The sequence below is a fragment of the Grus americana genome, chromosome 18 (genome assembly GCF_028858705.1).
Source record: "Grus americana isolate bGruAme1 chromosome 18, bGruAme1.mat, whole genome shotgun sequence".
In the NCBI taxonomy this organism is placed as follows: domain Eukaryota; kingdom Metazoa; phylum Chordata; class Aves; order Gruiformes; family Gruidae; genus Grus; species Grus americana.
In genome coordinates this window covers 11,658,828-11,683,532 of record NC_072869.1, presented here as the reverse complement: position 1 = coordinate 11,683,532, position 24,705 = coordinate 11,658,828, and the positions used below count along the sequence as shown (strand labels likewise).

The 24,705-nt window shown below is 52.4% G+C and overlaps 1 protein-coding gene across 2 annotated transcripts in view; it reads left to right on the top strand.

Moving 5' to 3' along the window:
- Window positions 1–24,705, top strand: part of NTN1 (netrin 1) — a 108,365-nt gene that overhangs the window by 64,399 nt on the left and 19,261 nt on the right. Inside the window, exons 3-4 of one of the 2 annotated variants that reach the window (XM_054846856.1) lie at window positions 6,902–7,051; window positions 10,291–10,344. In XM_054846856.1, coding sequence (XP_054702831.1) covers window positions 6,902–7,051; window positions 10,291–10,344 — 204 coding nt within the window. The remainder of the gene's footprint in view (window positions 1–6,901; window positions 7,052–10,290; window positions 10,345–24,705) is intronic. The other variant, XM_054846857.1, reaches the window with a different exon arrangement.

Below are 24,705 nucleotides of genomic sequence, written 5' to 3'. Positions count from 1 at the left end.
AAAAAGTGGATTTATTACCATGGTTCAAAGACCCTTCCGGATTAGCAGCGGCTCTTGCTCAGTGGAGGCATTGTGGGCCCCGTCTGCTACTTGTTACGGAGAAGACAAAGTCAAGGTCTAATCTGTGAAATTTGGCCCAAACTGCAGGGTGCCAAAGCCCTCAGCTTCCCTGAGTGCCAGTTCAGGAGGAAGAAATGGGAGAGCCCTGAGAAGCGGCGCAGGAGGAGGGACACTGTGAAACGCCAAGAGATTATTTGAGTGATAAAAGGGGGAATTCTTTTTCTGCTGGCAAGAAACTTTTAAATCTCCAAGAGAATGTGCTGAGGGACATTGTGCGTGAACATGATCCTTTGGAGAACTAAATCCAGTTCACAATATTGCAGACAAGCTGACGATCTCATTGCAAAGCAGTTAATATTTAAAGCCATTATTAGTATTCAGAGTTAACACAGAGACATTTCAATCTTTGCTTCTGGTTAGCAAACTAGCTGGGGCCAGACTGGGTGGGTACATAAATCTGTGGGATTGCAGGACATGCCACCCATGGTGGAGATGCTCTGCCATTAAATACGGTCTCGCCCATCCCTGCAGGATCCCATCCCAGAGCCAGCATAAACCTCTCCACACCATTCAGGTGCACAGATATCAGCTCATAACTCTCCTTGCCCATGGACAAATAACCAGGGCAGGTCTCCAAAGGAAGGAATACAGCTTGTTTTGAATTGTTTCTCCAAAGACAGGAGCCAAAGCAAATCTGCTTAAAAAACCTGCCCAGGTCAGGCCCTTGGGACAGCTTCAAGGCTTGGGGTCACCTTTGGGATGGATTACAGCTACGGGGGGACAACTGGACCGACCCCAGGAGTTGCCCACACCATGCATTCCCCGGCCAGATGTGTTCATTGGAACCAGGATTTAAAGTACCCAAGTTATCAAAGATAGTGGATCAGGAAAAAAAAATAACTAAAACTGCAAAAAAGTTTGCTTAAGTAATAATATCTGAGCCATACCTCTAAATACTAAAACATAAGACTAAATGAAATATGTTTACTGCATCAGGATGATGCAGGCTGTGTTATTGAAGCAACAGGCAAATTTAAGTTGAGCTGTTTTGACATTTTGCTGTTTAAAATATTGTTGGAATCAAAGTGTCCACACAAGAAGCTTGATTTTGGTGCATTTTTTTCCAGTAGAAAGCTTCCGCAGCTACCTTTTTTACTCCAGTTGGAGTCTTTGGAGGAAAGAAGGAAAGTAAGCAAAAGGAGGCAATTTTGGCCATGATTCTGGAAAAGCATTTAAAAGCATGGTTAAATATAAATGTGTACCTAAGGCACATTGGCTACTCGGGACTTAAATTAATACTTAAAACTGAGCGTGATTTCCTGAAGAAGGTTCTTTCTCCGTACAGGAACCTTCACCAATGACTATTGCAAATTAAGGTGGTTTTTTCCCAGCTTAATGCATTGCTGGTTTACTGCTTATTGCATGACCTAATGTAAAGCAGTCACGCTTTGGGCTTTTAAATCTGGAAACCCTGCCACGTATGTTATCACTGAAGATACAGTGTGACAAGAGGAAATCTAGATCCGACCCCCCCACCCCGTGAAATCAAGTCTTTTTCTGTTGTTCAGTCAAATGGCTTTTTCATCATTCTGAAAAACCTCCCAAGGAAACAGCTTCCCCCAAAACAGGAAGATGCTAATTCTCTAAAAATGCAAGTCCTTTCAGGTACCTTCTCAAAAAAGGTCACACTTGAAGAGAGCTAAGCCTGGAGATTTATCCCTCTGTTTACCTTTCAACACACATGTGTGTGGGAAGATTAGCAGCTAGGAATGCCTCCGACCAAAATTCAGGGGTGGAAGAATATTTGCATTTTTGTCATGCTATTTGTCAACCTTCGGTGGGCCAGGTACATCCCAGCAAGTTGAACCACTTCTTCAGGGCATTTTGCATCCTTTCATGCATGGTCCTAAGATTCACTTTTATTCCCAAACCAGCCAAAAATCTCAGCTGAAGCACAGAAACGCACCGTCGCCTATGCTTGAGCGGACGATGGAGATTTGTGCATATAATAGTGGCTTGTCTTGGAAGCTTCAGACAGAGATATAAAACTCTACGACAGACAGTTTTGCAACAGCATGCCCCCAGGGGAAATCTCCCCCTAACTGCAGGCAGTTAGTAGCTGGCTTGGAGTGCTCATACCCGAATATATATTAATCCCAGCTAATGTAACTACAGATGTTCTCATTCATAGGCCTATCTAATCCTGTTGGGCCTTTGCCATGGTATCTCGTAGCATGAGTTCTACGAGTTAATTACGTGCAGTGCAAAGAAGCATTTCCTTTTATCTTTGAAAAATGTTGCCTTTTAAATGTGTTGAATGTCCCTTTGTTCCTGTATTTTAAGGACCAGTGAAGAGGAGCACCTGTCTGACCTTCTCGGCGCTTGTGCATTTCTTGGCATCCCTCCATCGTCTCTTGGCAAGGCATTTCTGATCTTTTCCATCGCCCTCAGATGGGTGCCTCTCCGTGCCTTTCACTCCGGTTTCCCAGCTGAGGACATACCATTGATTTCTATAGTGTCATGATATTATATTCAGTGTTACTCTACCCCTTTCATAATACAACCTACTATCTTGTTGCTCTTCTGAGCTCCGTTGCAATCAGCCAGATGTTTCATTGACTCCTAGATCTTTTCCTGGAGTGGTTGCAGTTAATTGGGACCCTTCAGCATTTATGAGCCATCCTGTTCCCTCCTTCCAATTATGCATCCTTCTGCACACTGGGTTTTGTCTGCTAGCCCCTCACCCGTTTGACCAGTTTGGGTCGGTCTCGCAGAAGACCTACGTGGTCTCCTCATGTCTGGACTAGCCAAGCTGAAGGCGGTCACCTAGAAATGCTGTTAGCTTCCTGCTTTCCAGATCAGGGTTATTATATGAGAAAAATCAGCTTTTGTGGGCAGAGGCACCCCCATTGCTACCCTCATTCCCCATTAAAACCTCACCATATACTCCTGCCCCGTACAGAGTCGTAGAATCGTTTTGGTTGGAAAAGACCTTTAAGATCATCAAGTCCTTGTTTTCTCCTCCGCAGCCAGGTTTTTAAGCAGGAAACAACTTCTTTTTTCACTTGTCATTCCCGGTCATCTCTGCCACAGTCACTCATCAAAGATTTTTCTTAAAGATTTTTCTGAGACCTAAATCCTGACAGTTATTTCCCTTCCCCCTGATGCTGTGTGAACTAACAGATGAAAGACACACCATTTTCTTGCACCACCACCATTCCCGTTTGCTCCTCTCACATCTCACTGCACCATTGCATCCTCCTCTATGGGGTGATCCTTTTAAGCAAGGCATGAGGATAGAGAGGATAAACCAGCTGTTATCCCCCTTATTATCTCTAGCGACGTCCCAGGCACCCTCCATTCCTGATCAGTGAGGTTTTCTCAGCTCTGGTGCCTCAAGGTCTCTGCTCTGCTCAGTGCGGGGGACTGCTGATATTCTGCGTCGCGGTGGGTGATGGACAAACACTTGCACCCAGGGAAGTCTGGGCATGAAAACATGTTTTGTGAACCAAAAGGTTCCTAACAGAAAGGCAGTGAGGATGCCAAAGGGGTGTTTACACCAATCACACCCCCATTGCGACTCCAGTGCAGTCTTTCCTAAATTTGGGGTTACAACCCAAAGGAATTTGAACTGTACTGGAAAAACCAGCATTAACCACCAGCAGCCCAGCTACTCCATGGCTGGGGAAGGAGAAGAGCCTGTAATTGCTGGCTGCAAGTGTTTGCACTGGCCAGGGAACTGCAAATTGCCTTTAATTGCTCCTAATTGCTGGCACTGGTTCAGTTCCTCTGGGACAGGGACGGCAAATGTACATCTGCAGACACTGCTTAGACCACCTCCTGCCTCTGCGCACCAGGAGGGTTGAGTTGCTGCTGATTCAGAGAGTTTTCTGGAAGATAGAAAAGTCAAAATGGGGTCAGATGTTTGAGGAGCCAGAGCACTGCTGCTTCCCAATGCAGTCATCCTGGACTCGCAGCATCTTGTGCTGCAATGAAGAGTCGGGGACCGGTGACAGAAAGTCCATCCCTACACCCAGAGAGGATTTACCCCACAGCGTGTTGGAGGGAGCAATCGGCCATCACCTGGGATTTCTCCTGATGAGGTCCTGGACCAAGGGCTGGTGATTCCCAGCTCCTTCACCACTCGTCTACTCTGTGACCTTGGGCACATCATGCGTGCCCGTGGGGACACGGCTAACACCCGCGCTGCAGAGCCCTCCCCAGAGCCTGGCTTGGAGAGAGAGTAGACAACCTCAGACAGATACGGCTGTAAAAATAACCACGGCAGCTTTGGACAAGCTGTGCCGAGGCATTACCTCATGAGGGAAGGAAGCAGCAGCATCGCTATTTATTTATGTGGTGTCCAAAAGAGCGCTCTGTGTTCTGCAGTCCATCCTCCAAGAGCCTGATTCTGTAAATCTTACTCATCACAAAGGCTTTTTTTCCTTTCTATCTTCTTTTTTTTTTTCCCCCCCTCTGTCATCCAAGCGGTCCCACTGAAATCGGTGCAATCCGCTCACATGGGGGAGGATTACTCACAGGATGGGGGTTTGCAGGCGATGCCTGAAACCAGCCCGCGCAGCCCCAGAGGGGACGCCTGAAACATGAGGCATGTTCCTCCCCATCCTCCTGCCCTTTGCCTCTTCTTGTGTAACCCTTCCCTGATTTGCTTATTTTTGTATTAACTCCTGCCTCTCTGCTCTTCTTTAGCTCTCTTCCTTCTTCAGGTTCTTGATTAATCTATTTTTATTTCCTCTCTCCCAGCAATATCGAAGCCATCGCTTAGGGCTGCAGCATGCAGGTTTTCCCACCTAAATATCGCTCTGCTCTCTTTATGCCCAAGTCTCTTTTCCAATCAAAATTGGGTTTGATAGTAAAGCAAGTTTTCTGCTACAGGCAGGTTTGCAAGTGGCTGGTTCTCAGAGGCAGCTCAAGGTGGAGGGGAGTGTAGGACTCAAAAACCCCGAATCAGAACTGTTAAGGAAGGAGGAGAAAAGAAACAAAAACTTTGTTGTTGTTGTTGGGTTTTTTTCCCTCACATGTGAAAAATCATCATTTTTTGGCAAGGCTCCGTCTCTTCCCATCCATTGCTGGAGCTGGGGGACGGCGGCTGTTAGCTTGTGCAAACGGGTGGGTGCACAGGGACGGGATGCCCCACGCAGGGAGAAGGGGACATCCCAGCGCAGGGGGGCTCCAGGCACCATCCAAACCCCACTGGGAGGGGGATCAGCCTGCGAGCTGCTGCCCAGTAACCACATGGGTCAAACTGGGGGCTGCTGGTGCAGAGAGCAGGAGCACGACAGTGCTGTTGCAGGTTGAAGGGAGCCTTCAGCTAAACACCAAAACTGGACACTCAGCACAAGGAATGTGGGATGTGAGCTGCTGTCCCCAAATCAGGGGGATTTAGGGTGTCTCAGAGCTGGGGAGGTGCAAGACAAGCCAAGAAGCATCGTAGGGTCCAGCACAAACCCTCATGGGAGTGATATTCATTTGGGAGTCTGGGGTTATTTGAAAGCCAAGCCCAGTCACTGGAACCTGTGGAGACACTCGTGCTGGTCCTGGCCCACAGACAGGATTTGGGCAGCGGGGCAGGTTTTCCCCAAAACCTTCTTTCTGGCAGGCAGCTCCCCAGAGGGGCAGGAGGAGAGCAGGATCAGTGCTCCCCAGGGAGGGCTTTGGCTGGCTCCTTCCCGAGGATGCTGCACAAGAAAAGGAAAGCTTTCCTGCCTTTCCCTGCCACCGCTCAGCAGGGGCAGACCACAGTCTGGCACGGCGCTTGCAGCTCTTAGAAATCAGGGCTGTTAACAAATGTGCGAGGCCATAATCCTTTTGGAGCAGTGATGATAACAAGCCCCAATGCTTTTTTTTTTTTTGCCTTTTTTTTTTTTTTTAACAAACAGCTGCGCCGGTAAGTCCCACTGTGGGAAATGAGATGGTGAATGATTTCAAGTGCAGTATTTACATCCCCTGCCAAACCCTTCACATCTGCCCAGCTCTGCCGTCAAGCCTCCATCCATCTGGCCAGGAACAGCAGGTCCTCCAGCCTGCCTGCATCCCACAAGGGCATTTCCTTCCTGCGCCCGCAGTGCCAGCTGCCAGGGATGCTGCTCAGCGGGGAAGAGCTCGAGCGAAAGCACTGAAAGGAGGGTGTTGTGGGTTGTTTTTTTTTTTTTTTTGTAGTGCACGTGAAATGAATTCCCAATGTCTCTGAAAGCAATTGCTTCCTGCCTGAGATCTCATGTGCTGAGGGGGTGATGAAATGCTCCTTGATTTTTTAGCTCTTCCTTACAGCTCTGCCACTGCTCCAGGGAGCCCAGGGAGGGTTGAAGCCGGCTGGGGTGGGGGCAGCGGGTGCTGGGGCTCCCGGAGTCACGCCAGCGGTGCTCCCTTCCCTGCTCCCCTCCTCTTCAAGTCCTGCAAACTCTTGATCACAGCACCCATGGGATGAGGTAGTTGCAGTGTCCGCGGGTGGGTATCCTTGAGTGGGGACACCCCACGCTGCCTCCCTGGATCTGTAGAGCGCTTGTTGCCCTGGGCAAGTCATCCTGGCTGTGGTTCCCATCTCTGCATCAGGACGGGCTGTGGCTGGGCCATCCCCTCTCCGGTGCTATCCCCTCTGCGCCCAAGCGATGGCTGCGTGCACCCCCTCTGCCAAATGCCACCTCTGTTTCAGGTCGGTGCAGTTGCCGGAGATCCAGCACTGGCTGCAGAGAAGGTGGAGCCGTGCCGCGAGAGCTGCCAGCAGCCCGTGGTGCTCACGCCGCTCCCCGCCGACGCCTCAGTGGCTCCTGCGCCCGCTCTCCTCTCCCCCTGACCTTCTTGTTGTGTGTTCCCCCCACAGAGTGCGATTGCCATCCCGTGGGCGCCGCTGGCCAAACCTGTAACCAAACCACAGGCCAATGTCCCTGTAAAGACGGCGTCACCGGCATCACGTGCAATCGATGCGCCAAAGGCTACCAGCAAAGTCGGTCTCCCATTGCCCCCTGCATAAGTAGGTGGATCACTCTTTTGATGTCTGTAGATTAGAGATATTAACCTTTATAAACCCACAGGAGCTGCTGTCCAGGCTGGGTGGCTACTAACCCCTCTGCATACGTGCCAACGGGCAGTGCCTGGGGGGACGGAGCAGCCTCGGGTACCTGTGCCAGCCGCACCGCCCGCAGTAGGGCATATAGTCCAAGGTTCACCCCTTGCTTCCAAGTAGCTCGTCTGCTGTGTTGGGTAGGTCGTGTGAGTGCATCTACAGCCCCATTTGCTGGTAATTTGATTTTGCTTCACAGAGACAAGGTGCCCCAAAAGCACATTTGCTTTGGGGTACCACATCGGGTCTGGATGCTAAGGCAAATCACTACAAATAGATTTTTCTCTCCAAGATCAGGCTGTGCTGCACTGGCGCAGAGCTCAAATCAGATGTTTGATGGAGCTGCCATCACAGTAACACAGCTGATAGCACCTGGATTGCTAAAGGGGATCTTACACTCACACAACCCACCCAGAAACATGGGCTGTTTTACCATTTGCTTCTTTGGGTTTGTTTTTTTAGTTTGCCTTCCCAAGGCTGCTCTCATCCTCTGCTCTTAAAACAACAGCAGTGAGCACCAGGTATAGCTCCCCAAGTCTCCCCGTCACAGCATTTGCTCTGCAAACCTCCGCATCCCCACTCAGTCCCTGTTGAGCACTCGCAGCCCAGGCATGGCATGCTGTAGTTTCTCTCTGCCGCCTGTTGGTTTTGCTGTTGTTGGATCATTCAGTAACTCATGCACCTTGCGAGAGACATCTCCACCTGCCCTAACGAAACAAAGCATCAAAATTACGGTGTCTGGGACGGGCTGGGAAGGAGGGGCTGCTCCCCTCGAGGCTGACTCCCTGCTGCTAAAAGGGAAAAAAAAAGCTCAATGGGAAAAGAAAAGTGAAGGTTGAAAGAATCGAGTCTTTGTCAGGAACCCACAGTCTGCTCCCGCACTGTCCCCTCACAGCATCTGCCTCTCAGGATGGCCATTGCCAAATCACGGGTCAGATACCCTTTCTCCACCTTCTCCTGCTGAAAAAACCATACATTCCAGGGTGGTTTTTGGTCACTTGAGATTCATTCTTCCCCATGTCGCAATGGGACGGCAAGAGCTCAAACCAAATGCTTGTTTCCCCAAGATGCTACAGTCATGGCTCCGGTATGCTTTGCAGCAAGTATGCGCAAAGGTTTATCATTAATCATTCCCCAGGGCCATGGTAAATCAGAGGGTAAATTGTTCCTTGCATCACCTCCCTTGGGATTCATTGTGCTAAATAAAGACAGACACAGAATTTCAACACGATCCAACCAGGCGTTTGGAGCCAGGCTGTGCTCACGCCAGCTGCCGAACCGGCGTGCTCAAGGCTGCCCGCTGGCGTGAGCCTGGCAGGGCTGCCCTGCCCTGGCCCTGCGACCCAGCCACTGTCCCAGCACCCACGAGTGCCCCTGACTTCTCTGTCACAGCAAAACATCCTTCCCAAGGTGCCAGAACTTTTGCTTGAAACATTTTTCAAGTAACGCTTGGGCCTGGCTACCAAGCTACTGTGCAGTTGTTGGGAGTTTGATCTGCACGTATGATGCTAAAGCAATTAACGTGAGGATATGAGCAACTCACAATTCTCTCATCCTAGAAAAACCCAAACCAGCACATTTTCATGCTTGAAAAATGTCAGTCAGCATATCCTACGGGGGAGGGAAGTAGTTCACACACATTTTATACATGCATAGTGGAGGGCACTTGCTCTCCATCCCTGCCCACACTGCTCTCCCACCTGGCACTGGGAGGGCACAGATATCCTGCAGCTCACAAGCAGCTGTCCACCTCGTCTGCAAGAGCACAGTTACTCTCTGATTTTACCACTGCTTCTGTTTTCTTTGTCTGAACAACTTATAGCCATGCAAAGATCACCTCGCAGGGAATGAACAAGACACCCGTGAGGTCTGTCTGCACGGCAGCCCACGGCACCAGGCATGAGCACCCATCCAGCCACCAGCTTCGGGATGGCTGTGCTGGCTGTTCATGTACTGCCTGATTATGCACTGTGTGTTTCACATGGGCTTGTGCCTGTGTTTAATTGCACAAGGGTGAACAACTCACAAAGTCATCTAACGCTAACTGGGCTGCACCCCTACGAGCTGCCATCACTGCAATGCAGACAGACCCCAGCAAACCCTGACTCTGTGTCCAGGCAGGTTCCTGAGAGCAAAAGCAGGAGGAGGCAGATGCTGATCCCTGGCTCCTGCCTAAATTCCACTTTCAAAAAGGACTGGTAGGGTGTTCCCCCGCCAGGATTCCCAAAGATGCACAGAAATTGCAGCACTGTGCCCCAAATGCGCAAAAGATGTCAGTAATGAGAGCTGTGTAAGTGCACTAGGGAAAAGAGATCGTCTTGCCAAAGTTGGGACCATATAATGTGCTCCATCTGCAGCCCATCCTTTTTAACATCAACAAACAGAGTCAGACTTGGGCATGAAGATCCAGAACATTATGTGGTTTCAGCTATGCATACAAAGCCGTTCCGAAATCAAAACCAGGGACCATTGCATTGGCACCAGATATGTTTGCATTTCCTTCAAATGTGTGAGATAACACTTGCGTCCCAGAGAAAGATGCAATACCTGCACCCTAGCTCACACAAGAGGAGTGGGATGTTGGTGGTGCTGCTGGAAACAGGGGTTGGAAGGGAGGGACAACCCAGGGACTGGGAAAGGCAGCAATGGTCCCAGTGCCTGCCGGGGCTGGGCACTGCACCGCCAGCAGCCACACCACCCTGCCTGGCTTATGCACCCTCTGAGCCCCTGCAAGAGCATCCCCCAGCCTGGGGTACAAACTGGGACCCAGCAATTGCAACCAGCTGTGTCTGGGCACCGCAGCAATTACCTGGCTGGCTGCAGCCAGTTAGCTGGAGCAACCTGGAATCACCGAGCCATGCTGCTTCTACTTTTAGCCACAAGCCAAAATTTTTGGTTTAAAAAACCCTTTCCCACATCCTCCTGGGAGGCCCAGTTCCCCAGAGGGTACAGTCCTGGTGTGCTGGTTTCTGGGGCTCTCGCAAGGCTTCTTGCTGGAGGCCATGGTTGGGAAACACCCCTTGCTGGTAGATGTGGTTGGGAAGGGAAAATGTGGTGTGTGCAGGGGCCAGGCTCTTTTGGAATTTGGAATAATGCCTCCTTCTTTTATCTCCTCTCCTTTCCTGCCTGCTTTTCGCTGTCCTGCACAGAGATCCCTGCTGCTCCCCCCACCACCACCGCCAGCAGCACAGAGGAGCCTGCAGGTACGTTGTCTCTTTTTTTAAAGGATCTTGATGGCAAATGTCTTTGGAGCAATTGTCTGCTTAAGATAAAAAAATGCATTAAATTAATACATTAATTTGGTTGTCTGTACTGACACAAGTGGATTCTTTTTATGCCCAAAATGTCCAAGAGTTTGAAACAAGTGTGCAGCATCCCAAGAGATGGATGTTTCTAGGAGCACGTGGGAGTGTAGGGAAGATGCAGAAAGATTTTCCCAGGGGTGCTAAATCCGTAAGCACAGAGCGGTTACCCAAAGTGAGACCAACACTTGATAGAAAATAGGTAAGAACTCAAGACCGCCACTGGTTGATTGTTAAAGTTTAGTGGTTACCTACTGAAGTAGAATAACTTGAAGAGGGTAAGAGAACAGTCCAGCTGAGGTTTTTTCTGGTGGAGGAGGACTGAAGAACCAAAAATCCCCTAAAAGAGAACAAAACACCTAAGTGTTGCTTACTGCTGCACATGAGCATTTCCTTTTATTTGCCCAGATCCGTGTATTTCTTGTGCTAAGCAATCTTAGGTGCTGATGTGACCTGCGTACGTTAACAGCAATGTGTCTCACGTCTGGCTTTGTGGACCCTTGGGGTGGGACGCGGCTGTGGTTAGTGGCATTGCTGGGGACAGCTGTGCTCAAAGGTGACTGTAAGAGCAGGGGAAGCATCTTAGCTCGGAGCGGGAGGTCCTGCTGCTGTGGATCCTGCAGTAAAAGGTCCTGGGGACAGCAGCGTGGCCCCGATGGACTTGAATCACGACATGTATGCAAGATGCAATACAGAGGAACATCCTGAGAAAGCAATGGCACGTCACGCTGCGCGTATCCTCCTGTTTCCCTTCCCCTTGCCCTTGTGCCAAATACGACCCATGCAACGCCGACCCAGGGCTCAACACATCTCTGTACACCCCGTCCCCACCACCACAACTGCACAGGCACCCCACCGTCCTCCCCTCCTGATTTACACCCCCAGAGGGATCGGCACCCGCCCTCTTCATGTCACCAAGGGACTTTCCTGTCTCCAGCTCCCTCGGGGACGGACGGGTCTGAACAGGGGGTGATAACAGGAGCCGGAGGGCCCCGGGAAAGGATGACTTATCCCATCCCACTGCCTGCAGATTCCCGGGGTATTTGAACAGCGCCGTGGCTGTAAAGGACACAAAGTGTAAAGGCTGTTTACTTTTGTCTCACCAGTGTAGGAGGGTTCATAAATTAAGGATTTTGTACTAAAAGTGATGGGCGTCACCTTGAATTGAACTCTGAGCCGAGGCTCGCCTCGTGCCGGGGCTTTTCACACGGGCTGCGGGCGTTGCTGTACGCTCGGGGGAGCAAAGGGGCAAGGTCTTCGGTTCTGAGTCACGGGAAGGTGAAGCCTGGGGGTTTCTGTAGGACTGATTTAAAGGACAAGTTCTGCCGCCTGTAAACACAATAGCAGCAACTCTGTGTTTCAGTGTCTGTTCTTAGGCTGGTATGAGCAAGAAATATCTTTCAGCCTCAGGTTTGTGCCTATTGCTTCATGTGTGCTTCTTGAAGTGTCTCCACTGACCTGCAAGGCTGAGAGGGGTGTGAAGACACACCAAACCCTGCCCCAGCCAGCATGCTTCTTCCTCAGGTGTGCTGGTGACCAGCTCTTTGGATGCTTTGCCTTATAAATTAGGTGTCGACATGAGATGTGCAGTTTGGTGAGTCCATCATAATGAAGTATTGGGCTATTAGGAACAGAGACTGTCCCACCTACCCTGAAGCCAAGCAGAGGCAAGTCTTCTCTTCCTTACAACACTGTTTTCTGACAGTACCAGCCTCTGTTACCTGCTTCCATCAGGAGAAATCTTCTTCCCCAGCTCTTCAGGAGCTTAATTACATGCCATAGTGCATCTCACCACCTTCTTTCGGCCACAGATATCTCCTCCCCAAAGCTCCCATCAAACCTCCCATCTTGTCCTGGCTGCATGTCCCCACCTTGGCCAAGCCCCTGGGACTGGCAGGCACACTCCAAGTATTCTCATGAGCATCGTGAGAGCTGGCAGCTCCTGCAGCCTCTGCAACTCTCTCATTTATCCCAACACTGCAATTTGGTACAATGTCGTAGGTGCATCCCAGCAGTGCCAGCTAAAGGTGCTGGATGCACGGGGCAGAGTGGGCTGCCCTCTCCCCACCTCGTTCCGTGGGAGGGAAATTTGTGTCTGCAACTCCCTGTTTCACCCTTTGCCATAAAAGAAGCCCAAGGTCTAGGTGAGACTTTTAGATGCTTGAGGGTGGGGTTTTCCCATCTGCAGGGACTGTGCTGCTGATATATGGAAGATCTAGAGCATATCAGCTGGTGGTTTAAGGATCAGTGGGACCTCCAGAAAAGTGTGCCCACTGCGCTGCAGGAGAAGCCCAATCCCAACCGGTCCCAACAGAGCAGGATCTGAAGGGTTTACCTGGATCCTGCTGGGGTGAGCTCTGCTCCATGGTGTCATCACGTTAAATTTAACATCTTCTCCTGCCTGATTTACTGACCAATCTTTGGGGATGAGGCTTTTGGCACTTGGCATCACAATTTCCAAACTGAGCATGTTGAGTGGGCAGTCGAGCACTACTCAGCCCTTGCAGCCCTGCGGGGCAGTGCTTTCATCCTCCACCAGGTAATAATAAACCCGAGTATTGCTTAAATATAAAAGCTCAACAGATTAAATACCAGATTTCTCACAGGCTCCTGCTATTTAGCAGGAACTTGCAGACTAAATGTTCTGTCACACGGCCTGGGAACACTGAGATGTTATGCTCCACACCAGGATCCGTCTGTTCCTCTCCCCGTAGCCTCCCAAACCCGCTCTGTTTCCAGCCTGCGGCAGGCATGGCAGAGCAGACCTCTCATACCACGATGCCACCAGGTTTATCACAGGCTCTGCCAAGAAATGTGGATGTTTGGCAGCCAAGGAGATGCAGAAATCATAGAATCATCATAGAATCATCATAGAATCATAGAATCATTTAGGTTGGAAAAGATCTTTAAGATCATCAAGTTCAACCGTTAACCCAGCACTGCCGAGTCCACCACTAAACCATGTCCCCAAGCACCACATCTACACGGCTTTTAAATACCTCCAGGGATAGTGACTCAACCACTGCCCTGGGCAGCCTGTCCCAGTGATTGATAACCCTTTTAGTGAAGAAATTTTTCCCAATATCCAATCTAAACCTCCCCTGGTGCAACCTGAGGCCTTTTCCTCTTGTCCTATCACTAGTTACTTGGGAGAAGAGACCGACCCCCACCTGGCTACACCCTCCTGTCAGGTAGTTGTGGAGAGTGATCAGGTCTCCCCTCAGCCTCCTTTTCTCCAGACTAAACACCCCCAGTTCCTCAGCCACTCCCATCAGACTTGTGCTCCAGACCCTTCCCCGCTTCGTTGCCCTTCTCTGGACACACTCCAGCACCTCAGTGCCCTTCTTGTAGTGAGGGGCCCAAAACTGAACCCAGCACTCGAGGTGCAGCCTCACCAGTGCTGAGTACAGGGGGATGATCACTGCCCTGGTCCTGCTGGCCACATGTGAGATGGCTTCTCACAGCCCTTTCTGCAAGGAGCTTGGTTCCTGAGAAAAAGCCCTGTGTGTGGAGCTACAGAGTCTCGGTGCTCACATCGCCTTGCACCATCGCTGACCCTGGGAACAGAAGCAGCCTCGGCACTCACATGGGGACCTCCCACCCAGAACCTTGTCCTTGGTGGAGTCTCCTTTCCTTGGGCTCCTTCTTGCCAGGGCCCAGGGCATGTCGCACCCAGTGCAGCTGCCCCAGCCCTTTCCTAAGGCAGGACCCAGCTTGTGCCATCCCCTCCCCTGCTCAACATCAGGTTGCAGGGCACGAGGTGCATTTGTGAGTGAGTAAACAATTGTTTTGCCCCATCATCGTGGTGGGAAGCATCCCTCAGGTCAGCTTTGCGTGCAGTTTGCCCTGCTAAGCTGCCTACCAACCTTGGAGCTGCTGGCAAGAGGTGACACTTGAGCAGTGTCCCTGAGTTTAAACTGGCCATGGGGATCTCAATGCTGTTTTGCTGCTGGTAGGAGCTCATTTATCTGGGCACATTCCTATTCACGATTCCAAAAGGGCCTTTCTGAGGACATTCTCTATTATTCACAGTCCTTTCCCTGCCAGTCCCCATGTCCTCTCACATCATCCCAGAGCATGACCATGAGAGGGGCTGAATGCACGCGAAGGCTTGGAGGGAGCAGCGTTTATGCCCATCTGCCAGCCAACATCCTGGCTGAAAGGAAAGAGCTGCCAAAGCCCCAGCCCTGCTGCCCCCACTATTCAGGGGCGAGGACTGGTTTGGGGGTGACACACCTCCCACCTGTGTACTCCATGCAGATACCAACACAGCCGGGGAAACAGCTCCTTTCCATGAACTCCCTGCACTGTCCTGGGCAAATGCCAACTGGGGCAGCTGCATTCGGCCATCCCAAATTCCATGTGCCACCTCGATTGGCCACAGCCCTCGTCAGCGCCTGCCCTGAGCTGATGCACTATGGCAGTGTGACCCGCGGCAGCCCCGGGCTGCGAGTCGCGGCCACCAGCTCGGCGCCAGGCACTGTGCCGGGTAGGCTGGGGGGGATGCTGGGCTATTTGCCCCTGTGCCCCCTCGGCTGGCCAGCAAGCAGGGCCAGGGTGAGCACAGCAAAAGCAGAGAGCCTGTGTAGGACCCTTGAGGACAGGGGGGTGTGCAGCCTATTTTAGGCACCAAATGTGGACGCTTTGGTGAAGAGCAGGTCCCTGTGCAGCCGGTGAGTAGAGCTAGGTGCTCCCTGCCACCCGTGCATCTGCCTGAGTGAGTGCCAGTAGGGATGGCTGTAGGGACCAGAGGTGCATCGGTCAGCCCCTCACCTTTGACCAAGGATTTGGGTAGGTGTCTGCAACACATTGCCGCCTTGCTGTGAAGGAAACATCTCACACTGGTGCTGCTGTCAAGGATGTGGTCTCCAGTCCCCGCAGATCCTGGGAGCAAACAGCCCCGTCGGGGAAGAAGCGAGTCCCATAACTCTGCATCCTTGTCATGGAGAGAAGGGTTATTTAGGGATCTGCCCAAGCCCATCCGGGTTTGCATAAAACATGTACTGGAAACATCTCAGCAGGGTTAGAGACCTCCCTTCAGCAAAGGGACCCCTTGCTGGAGGCTGGGAGAGGGTTTTCCGTGTGCTGGGAACGAGCCGGGTGTCCTGACAGCCTGCGAGCCATGAGAAATGACTCGACAGCGTCTCTTGGATCCCCGCATTGCTGGAGGGCCAGATCTCCCTGCTCCTGCCCGGAGGGGCGACCAGGGACCCATCCATCTCACCAGAAGCTACTCGCGCTGCCTCCCCATGAAAGCCCAGTGGAGGCTGAGCCAAGCTGAGCAATCTGATGGGCCCAGCATCCGATCATAATTCTTCTCACAGTGATTTTTATTGGACTTTTTAAGCACCGTTTTGTCCAGGGAGCTTGAACCCTCCATATTTCATTCCTTCCCCTCGGCAGGGAGCATCAAGCAGTCCTGGGCCTCAGCATCACTCAGCTCCCACCACCACACTGAAGCATCCTGCCAAAATCATGGTGTTTTCTTGGCAAACCCTCAAACTGGCATTTAAGCAAGCCAGAGCTCCCATGATATGGGAGCAAAAGGGTTATCGAGATGGAGAAAGAAATTAGTGGGAGACTTTGGGTGCAGCCAGTTCTAGGAGAGATGCTGCTTTAGTTCCTTTGCTCATGGCTACGCAAGACAGAAAGTGCCTTCCTTGCCAAGAGCTGAGATAGCGTCACCACCACTCTGAGTCAACCAGGGGTAAATTTCAAAAGAGCATGGGCTAAAGCTGGCTTTGGTACAAGGGGTGGAATAATGTCAACTTTGGTGTGGGGGGCCCTGCCTGGCTCTGCTTAGCTCTCCGAATCAATTTGGGGAAATGATCCAAAATTGAATTGTTTAGATGAAATGCATTCATGCTCTCCCATGCTGGGAGATTGGAGGATGAGGTGGGGGTGCTTCTCATTTTCATGGCCAGGCGAGGAAAGCTCTTGCTACCGCCCCATCCTTTTCTGGTCCCGTTCAGAGATGTAGAAGGGGCCACAGTGAAAGGGCAAACAAAAATAACAGTGGGGGGAAAAGGTTTACAAACCTGCCAGTCAGTTGTTGTCTCATCTGGATCAAATCCAGATTGGCTTGGAAATTATTATCCTAGGTGGATGATTTCAGCTAGTAGGCTTAAATAAAAACAGGTGATTGGATTGATACAACTTTGCATGGTTTTCCCCTGGAAATCGGCTTCCACAGTTTCAAAACCAGATCTGGACTTTCCAAAAGTTATTTGGGCTCAAGGTGTTGCCTGGGCCCTTTTGTTCCTGGCTGGTGAGGAAGAGGCTGGGTGTAAGTGCAGAAAAGGGAAAAAAACCCCACTCTCAGCTATCCCTGGGATCCCTCGGATGTGCACAGACCCGAAGCAGCTTGGCTGCAGGTTGCAGCTTTCCCAGAGTGCAGTGGCAACCCAGTGCAGAGGTGGATGCAGGCTGTGGTATGCAAGGATGATTAATACGTTCCAGAAGCAGCTCGAAGAAGGGAGATGGACAGTTAGGTCTCTGCTCTGGAACAATCTGGAATAGTCTCAAGGGAAAAAAAAAACAACCCAACAACAACAACAAAAAAAAAAAACCCTCACAAAAAAATCCCAATCCAATGGGCTGTCTGAGCCTTTCAAGACTGTTCCTGCTTCTGTGTCTCACTTGGAAAAAACACACGCAAAGGTTATGGCTTCAGTCCGGGAAAATAGAAACTTTGTAGGAAATAGTAGAAAACATTCACTTGAAAACATTCGTTCCCCTGGAGGAGAGCTCTCCATCCACCTCACACGGCTGGGTGGCTCCTGGTGCCGTCGCAGTGCCGAGCCCCCACTGCCATGCCACGCATCATCAGGAGCATTTGGGACAAGCCACTGCCCCATGTCACCCACTCCTTCCCTGTGCACCACGTGTGTACATGCACTCTGGACCCCTCGCCGCCTTGTACTCATGTCCCAGATTTGGGAGCCTTTCCAATGCCTTCCCATCCTGTCCCCTGGCAGAGCTGGAGGCTACACATCCTTCCCAGGTTTTCCAAATTTTAGCCAGAATCCTTCAGCAAGAGCCAAGGATGGGGAAAATTTACCTCTCTGATGAGTTGGTGCTCGTGTCCCAGCATCATTTACCGGTAGTCAGAGTAGTCCTGCCCTAAAAAAAAAGGTGGTTTTCCTTTTGCCTGAAGATCAAAGGCTTTACTTTTGGCCTGCCCATGCCTAGATGAAACGGAGCGACACAAAGCCACCCTTGGAGAGTCCTCTGCTCCCAGGTACACACCATCACCCCTGGGGCAAGCACAGGAGTGTGCCGTCCCACAGCAGAAGGGCAAAATGCAGATCTCAGAGAGTGGCTCAAAGCCATCCTTGTGGATGGACGTGGAGGAAAAAGGGACCTGTGAGGCCACCGGTATTCACATCACCACAGCAAAACTCCACCAGGCGCCGTTAGAAGATGAGCTAAATCACTTGCTCCTGCCACAGGTGTGAGGGCTGTGCTGGAATTTCATGGCTTGGGCAGCTGGGAGCCATCTCCTTATTTCCAGCCTCCTGGACAGCTTGTACCTATGCATCCCTGTGGGAACGTGGTCTTTTTGGCTTCATATCTCCACTCCCAAGCTGAAGCTGTGGACCACTCTCCCCCCGCTCATGATCACATAAACACTGTGATCATCACTGCAGCAACAGCTTCAACAGAAAAGTGACATTAGGAAAGGATTAAATGTACCGTAGCTGCTTTTAATGAGCTGCAGCAGCTGGAAACAAGGACTCAACGTCATGTGAGCTGCCAGCTGCCTCCACAACATCTGCAAGGGGTGCAACGCTTGCGTGGAAAATGACAGCGTGGGGACGGGCCATTGGCATTGCGCAGTGCCTCCAGTCAGGACGGGATGTAGGGCCAAAACACTGCTCCCCAGCCCCTTCCTGAATACTTATCTAAACCTCTGGGCCAGCTCCATCCCTGGGTGAAGTCAGTGGTGTTGGACCTGCAGGGGAAAATGCAATGGGTGCTGTTGGCTTGGCCAGTGAGAACCTGGCTCATCACTCTATGCTGGGGCACAGGTATGTGAGCATGGCTCTTGGATGGGCTCTTGGAGGGCTGGAGGAAGGAAGTCCCACCCCACACTGAAGTTCACATCTTCCCTCCTTCCCAGAGCACTGAGCAAGCAGGGAGGGAAGGGAGCAGCTCTGCACCTGTTTTGTACCATGGTCGTTGTGTTTGCAGGGTGGCATCTGTGTCAGAGGGGCCGGGGAGATGTCCCTTGAAACCCCATCACCCCCTGGCTCCTATGGCCTTGGCCCCCACAGGGCGATGGTTATGTTGGAGTCTTCCCCTGTACCATGGTTTTGCCTTAGAGGTGGTCCCAAGCCAACCCTGCCAACATGCGTTGAACATTGCAACCCTCCCAAATCACAGATGGACAGCCCCAAGCACGGTCACCCCAGCAGGTCCAGCTCTCTGCTCGGCTGGACTGGCTGGCTACGAGCCTCAGCTGCTGGGCACGGCACAGCCACCCAACCTCCTCCAGCCTCCTGCCAGTCCTGGGGCGGCTGGCCCAGCCGGGCGCTGTGCTCCCCAGGGTGCTGCCCTGCACAGGCACCCTGCCTGGTGGAGGGAGGAATGCTCTCCACCGAGCAGAGGGAGCACAAGCTCCTGTGGAAGGCTGATCCTTGGGCAGATCTCCTTTATCAGAGGCAAACTAAAAAAAAAAAATACACCAAAAAAACAACTTAAGGAGCACCTTGCAAGTTTAACATGAAAGGGAGTATCAAAAGACATTTTATTGACAATGTGTATTAAGAAGGAAAAGCCTGAGGAGGTGTCTGATTTCAAACTAGATTTGGCTCCAGACCAACAAAGGAAATCACAAAGTTTTAATTCTGTAGAATTGCAGGCAGAGTACCGTCTAGCCTTAGTTTTTTTCAGATTTGCAGTGGCAATGTTTCTTGGTAATCACCCAGCACTGACATTCAATGAAAAGGAGTGTGTGCATGCGTGTGCACACTTGTGTTGTTAGTGCTCACACATCTGGAGGGGGATCAGCAGCACAAGGGACTGGCCTGACAGGCACGGGGCTGGGCAGCGCTTGTCTCCTGCCCAAAGGGCTCCCAGCTGCCGGCTGGGCTGGGGAGGAGCTGCCAGGCTGCGGGCAGAGCCCGTGCTGGCTCTGTCCTGGTGAGGATGCTCCCAGAGCCGGAGATGGGACATGGCCAGGGGGACTTTGCACTGATGGACAGAAAAATCACAGCTCTTCGCTCTGAGGAAGCGCTAGCAGTGAGCCTGAACTCTGTGGAGAGCTGGGAGCATCCCACAGGATGGGAATAAAGGTCTTCACAGCTGCCTGCAGTACAATTGGGAGGCAAAATTCTCATTTCAGTCACCCTGGTGTAAATCTGGGCTCAGTCTGGGGGTCTCCAGCTTTGTACCCATCCAAATGAGTAATTAATTCACCCCTGCATGGGTATTCTCTTGCTTGTCTCAGGCTGTAAGCAAGGTGATGGATTGACTGTGTGATTGATTGACTGATTGATCAGCCGCAGCATCCAGCTCCCTCCTGAAAAGAGGTTTCTCATGGTGATCCACAGTGAATGGCTGTGAGCACAATAGGGGTGAGGGGCTTCAAGTGAGGAAACTTCTAGTCACTTCAAAATATTTCAGAAAGTCAGGGAGAGGGAAAAAAACCAAAAACCACAACAAAAAACCCACCACAAAACTTCTGCTGAAATGCAGATAAGCTTCACGCACAACTGCATCATGCTCTTATAATCCCATCACAAGGTCTTCTGCATCCCCATATCCCTTCATCTCTCCATTCCCACATCCCTTTATCCCCATATCCTTCCATCCCTGCATCCCTCCATCCCAATTCTGGGATGCTGCCACCTTGGGGACTGCCCTTCTGACACTGGGGGGACCTGGGTGCCCACAAGCCCTGGGCACCATAGCCAAGCCACAAGCTTCAGGGCAAGGACTTGCAAGCCCAGCATCACTGAAAAACCCATCTTAAAAAAAAAATAATGATGATTTTGAAGCTAAATGAACTGATTCTCTCCCCTTCCTGGGACATTTCCATATGATGCTTCCCCTTGGCAAAACAAAGCGCTTGCCCCCAGCATCAGCTCTCCATTGCCGTGTTTCCCTGGAGCGGAAAGTCTGATTTGCCCCAGCTCTGGTTACATCCTGCCCCCGCGTCCCGTGCAGCGCCCGCTCAGCTGGGGAGCTGCTGTCAGGTCGGGAATTTATAGGGTGGCCAACGCTCCCGAAGACAGATGGTTTCCTATTAACGTATTTAATCATGTAGACTGCGGCTCTCAGCAGGGCTGTGTCCCCGCGGGTGCTGGGAGCGGCAGCCCTGGAGTTTGTCAGCGGTCAGAGGCTGGGGACACGTTTGCAGCGGGGAAGTGCTGGGTGGGGATGAAGCGCTGTTGGGGCTGGCACCCCGCACCCCCATATCTCCTGGGGGTCAGCGGGAAGTGGGTAGGAAACATGCTGCCAGCCCCGGCTGCCCCTGGGAGAGGGGCGAGGAGGGTGCACAGGCGGGGGCAGATGCACCATAAATCTCCCATATTCGTGTTTTCCAGTGCTTTCGTGTCTGCCACAGCTGGGCTGTCCCCAATGTGTTACTGGTGGCCGTAGCCTGCCTGCTCACTCCCTATATATCCAGGAAAAACCGGGATACTCACGAGGCCATGGCTGCTGTGGGCACCCACATCCCTGAACACCAAAAACTGCTCAGCCCCATTCCCTCCCATCCCAAAACTGGCAGCAGACAGCTAAAGCAGCAGAGAGCAAACTCGCCCCGACCCGCAGTGGGGCTCAGGTGGCGTCTGGGGGTGGTTCCCCCCCTCCCCCGGAATGCAGCAGCCAGGGGTCCCAGGGCCGGACCAAACTGGCAGGGCTACGCGTGTGCCCGGGCAGCACCTGAACCGTGCCCGGAGCAGCTGCCGGGGGCCGCAGCGGGCCAGGGCTCCCAACGGGGTGGCTGAGCATGACCGGCCCCGGCAAGGGCAGCTCCTGGCCGCATCCTGCGGGGTGCTGGTGGCCCCGCCGGTGCCAGCCGCCCCCCGAGCCGTGCTGGATGCCGCGGAGGCGGGAAGGGGCTGCGGACTCCTGCGAATCGCCCGGCCGCCGCTTTCCACCCGCTCGGGGCGAGAGGCTTTAATCTAATTACATGCTTTATTTGCGCCAATTTGTTTTTCAATCAATCTTGTTCAGGCAGAAGAAAGGAGGCTACTGTGGGCTCATTTGCACCTTCTTGTTCCAAGGGAGAGGTTAATGGCAGTTATCCTCGCCGGAGATGCCTGCGGGGCTGCGGACCTGGCTCCCCCCTTGCAGGGGCTGCCTGGCCTGGGGCACGGGTGGGGTTCAGCCCCTTTTCCCCCAGCACCACGCAGCAAGTCCCCGGTCCAGGCACAGAGCAGCCTGGCCGCTGCCCGAGGATGTTTTTGAAACGTGCTGTCTTGTGAGGATCCTTTGCAGCCAGCAACGCGTTGGTGTGCAGTACAGGGCAGGCAGGGCTGCAGGCAGAGTTGCAGGCAGGGGTCAGGATACTCCTGCCAGGTGGTCCCAGGGAGTCCTGGGGCTGTCCTGCAGAGAAAGATTTTGTGTAGCTATTGCCAGGGGTTTCAATAGGGTCCCAGGGAAATGTCAGGGTCTACAGAGCACCAAAAAAAAAAAAGTGACAATAACTCACCACACTTTTCCTGCCGCAGTGGCTGTGCTCGTTATGGGGCAGGGCTGGCCCCAGCGCCCCATGCACATGTGTGCTGGTGCAAAGCACTCCTGAGACTGCTTTGGAGACCAGAAGATGCTTCGGTGCCTCCACCTTTACATGTAGAGCAGACTGGTCACAGAGCCTCCCCGGGGCTGCCCCAGGAGCTGATGGGGCTGGGTATCAGCTGATGGGACAAGGAGCTGCCAGCTCATTTTCCCACAATATGCTGTAGGGACTGCTGCGCCAAGGCCAACTGCCCTGGGGCAGCTTAGGAGGTGACCAAGGACAGACAACAAAAAGTCACACGGCCACATGGTTAAATGCAACCCCATGCCAGAGGCTTGCTTTGCACCAGGACTTTGCGCAGACCCTCTGGGAGCAGATCCAGCCCCTCAGGATCGCTGTCCACAGGCTGCAAAGGGGACCATTTCAAGCCTGGGGACCGTTCTGCAGATCACACAGCCTGCATGGCTTGAGCAGCCCAGTTTCAGCTCAGCCCAGGTCCAAAGCTTGCAGATGTAGTGCCTCCTCGTACCAGCTCCCAGCCATGCTGGAGAGATGGCTGAGGCCACCCAGCCAGAGGCACCCGCTGTCCTGCAGCCAGCTCCAAAATGAAGAGCACTAATTTGCATGTTATATTTGCAAAAGGCATCATGCACAATAGCTGGGTCATTGCCAGTGCTGGGGGAAGAAGAGCCAACTTAGAACAGATTCCCCTGCTCCGTTCAACTGCCGGAGCGGGGAAGGGAGGCTGCCGGGTGTGCAGGAGAAGCAATCCCACTGCTAAACTGAATAACCTGGGAGGGATTCTCTGCCTTAAGTTTGCTTTTATACTAAAGAAGCCTGCTCTGAGACAAAGACTCCCACTGGAGTCCAGCCCAAATTAAATTACAGCATCAATCCCTTGCAGTCAACGTGCGCTCTGCAAGCCAGATACATTGCAGCCCCTGCTGCTCATCCCCCAGGGAGAAGCCCATCCGTGCTCCCTGTGCAAGGAGAGGGCTGCTCCAAAGCATCCCCTCCCTTGGGACAGGTGGTCAGCAAAGGCCAGGAGCTAGAAGCTTGGAGCAGGTATGTTTGGCCAGCAGAGCTGGCACTGTCCGAAATGACTCTAACAGTCATTTGCCGAGGCTGATGGAGGAGATGTTAAAATAATTCTTTGGGATGGAAGCAAGGGGCAGCTTCAGTGTTCTGGGAAGCAAAAAAGGATTTCATGGTCATCTGGGGAAATGTCCAGAAGTCCAAGAGCCAAAGGCAACCCTGCCATAACTGCTGCAGGGCAACCCTGGCATGGGGACATCATCTCCTGTCTTGGTGCTGGGCAGTGGTGGGTTGCATTTTATCCCCCCGCATCGCCTGAGAACATGGCTTCCAACTGCCTTTGAGATGCCTTACAGAAATGTTCTCATGCCCAGTTTGGGCACATGAAGCACCCAGCTGAGCCCATGCTCAACCACAGAGCAGAGGCACAACGTTTCTGTCCCTGCCCTCCCCAAAGGCTGGCTCCCCCCACGTGCACCCCTTCTGCTCCATGTGCTTTTCCTCCGTGCTCCCAACCACAAGCTGAAGATGTCGGGTTGCTGCCTGTAAAGGGGGTTGGAGATTTATTTCTGCAGTCCGAACAGCCTGGAGGAGCATGCAGCCCCATGGGGATGAGGCAGCATGAAGCTCTGCAGACCCGTGGAGTTGTAGGCTGATGAACATGTTGTCCGGTACATCCCACAGGATGACAGGCTGTAGCAGTTCTTTGGAGCACCTGGAATAGTTTTGCGGTTTCTGGATGGGCTCAGGAAACATCTTGATGCAGACAGCACCCACACTGGGGCTTTGCTTCAGAGCGCTGTTGGCTCAGCTGTGAGGTCTGGGCATGGACCACCGCTGAGAGCTGGGATTCCTTGACTCCTGTCAAAGGGAGGGTTTGCTTGGGTCCATCTTCAGCATCACTGTGATGCCAGAGATCACAAAAATGCAGCAGCAAGACATTCACCTTTCTCCCCATGGGCACTCGTGCTGGTTTTGCAGCACCGAGCCAAAAGTCACATCCCTCAGGTGGGGGGAGAGCCCCCCCCCCCCGCAACTTCAGGAGCTGTTAGACAGCCAGAAGCAGCAGCAAGTGCTGGAGCAGAGTTTTGGGGATGCCTGCAGAGAGAGGTTTAGCTGTTCTGCACTGGAGCCAGCCTTTCCAAGCACAAATTTGCCTGGAGCCGGTGGGGACCTGGATGCTGCTGCATTCCCCCACGGTCACCTCTGCCCTGTCGAGGGGACAGCTCATGCGCTGGCTCCGTGCAGGGGTGCTGCAGCCTGCAAGCAGTGCCCGATGGAGGATTCCTGACTGATAATGCTGGGGAGGAAGGGAAAAAGGAAAGAAGGTGAAAGCTGTTCATCATGATTGTCTTGCATGGGAGGAAATCAAAACAACCCCATTGTTCTGAACTGGCCAGCTCTGGGGTATCTGCGACCCCAAGCAGAACCCCACTCCCGTTTTCTCAGCCCTGCTCTCTCCAGCAATGGGCTCACGGATTTAGGATTTGACATTTGGACCCACACCTTAATTTTGTGGCTTGGTTTTGTTGCACATC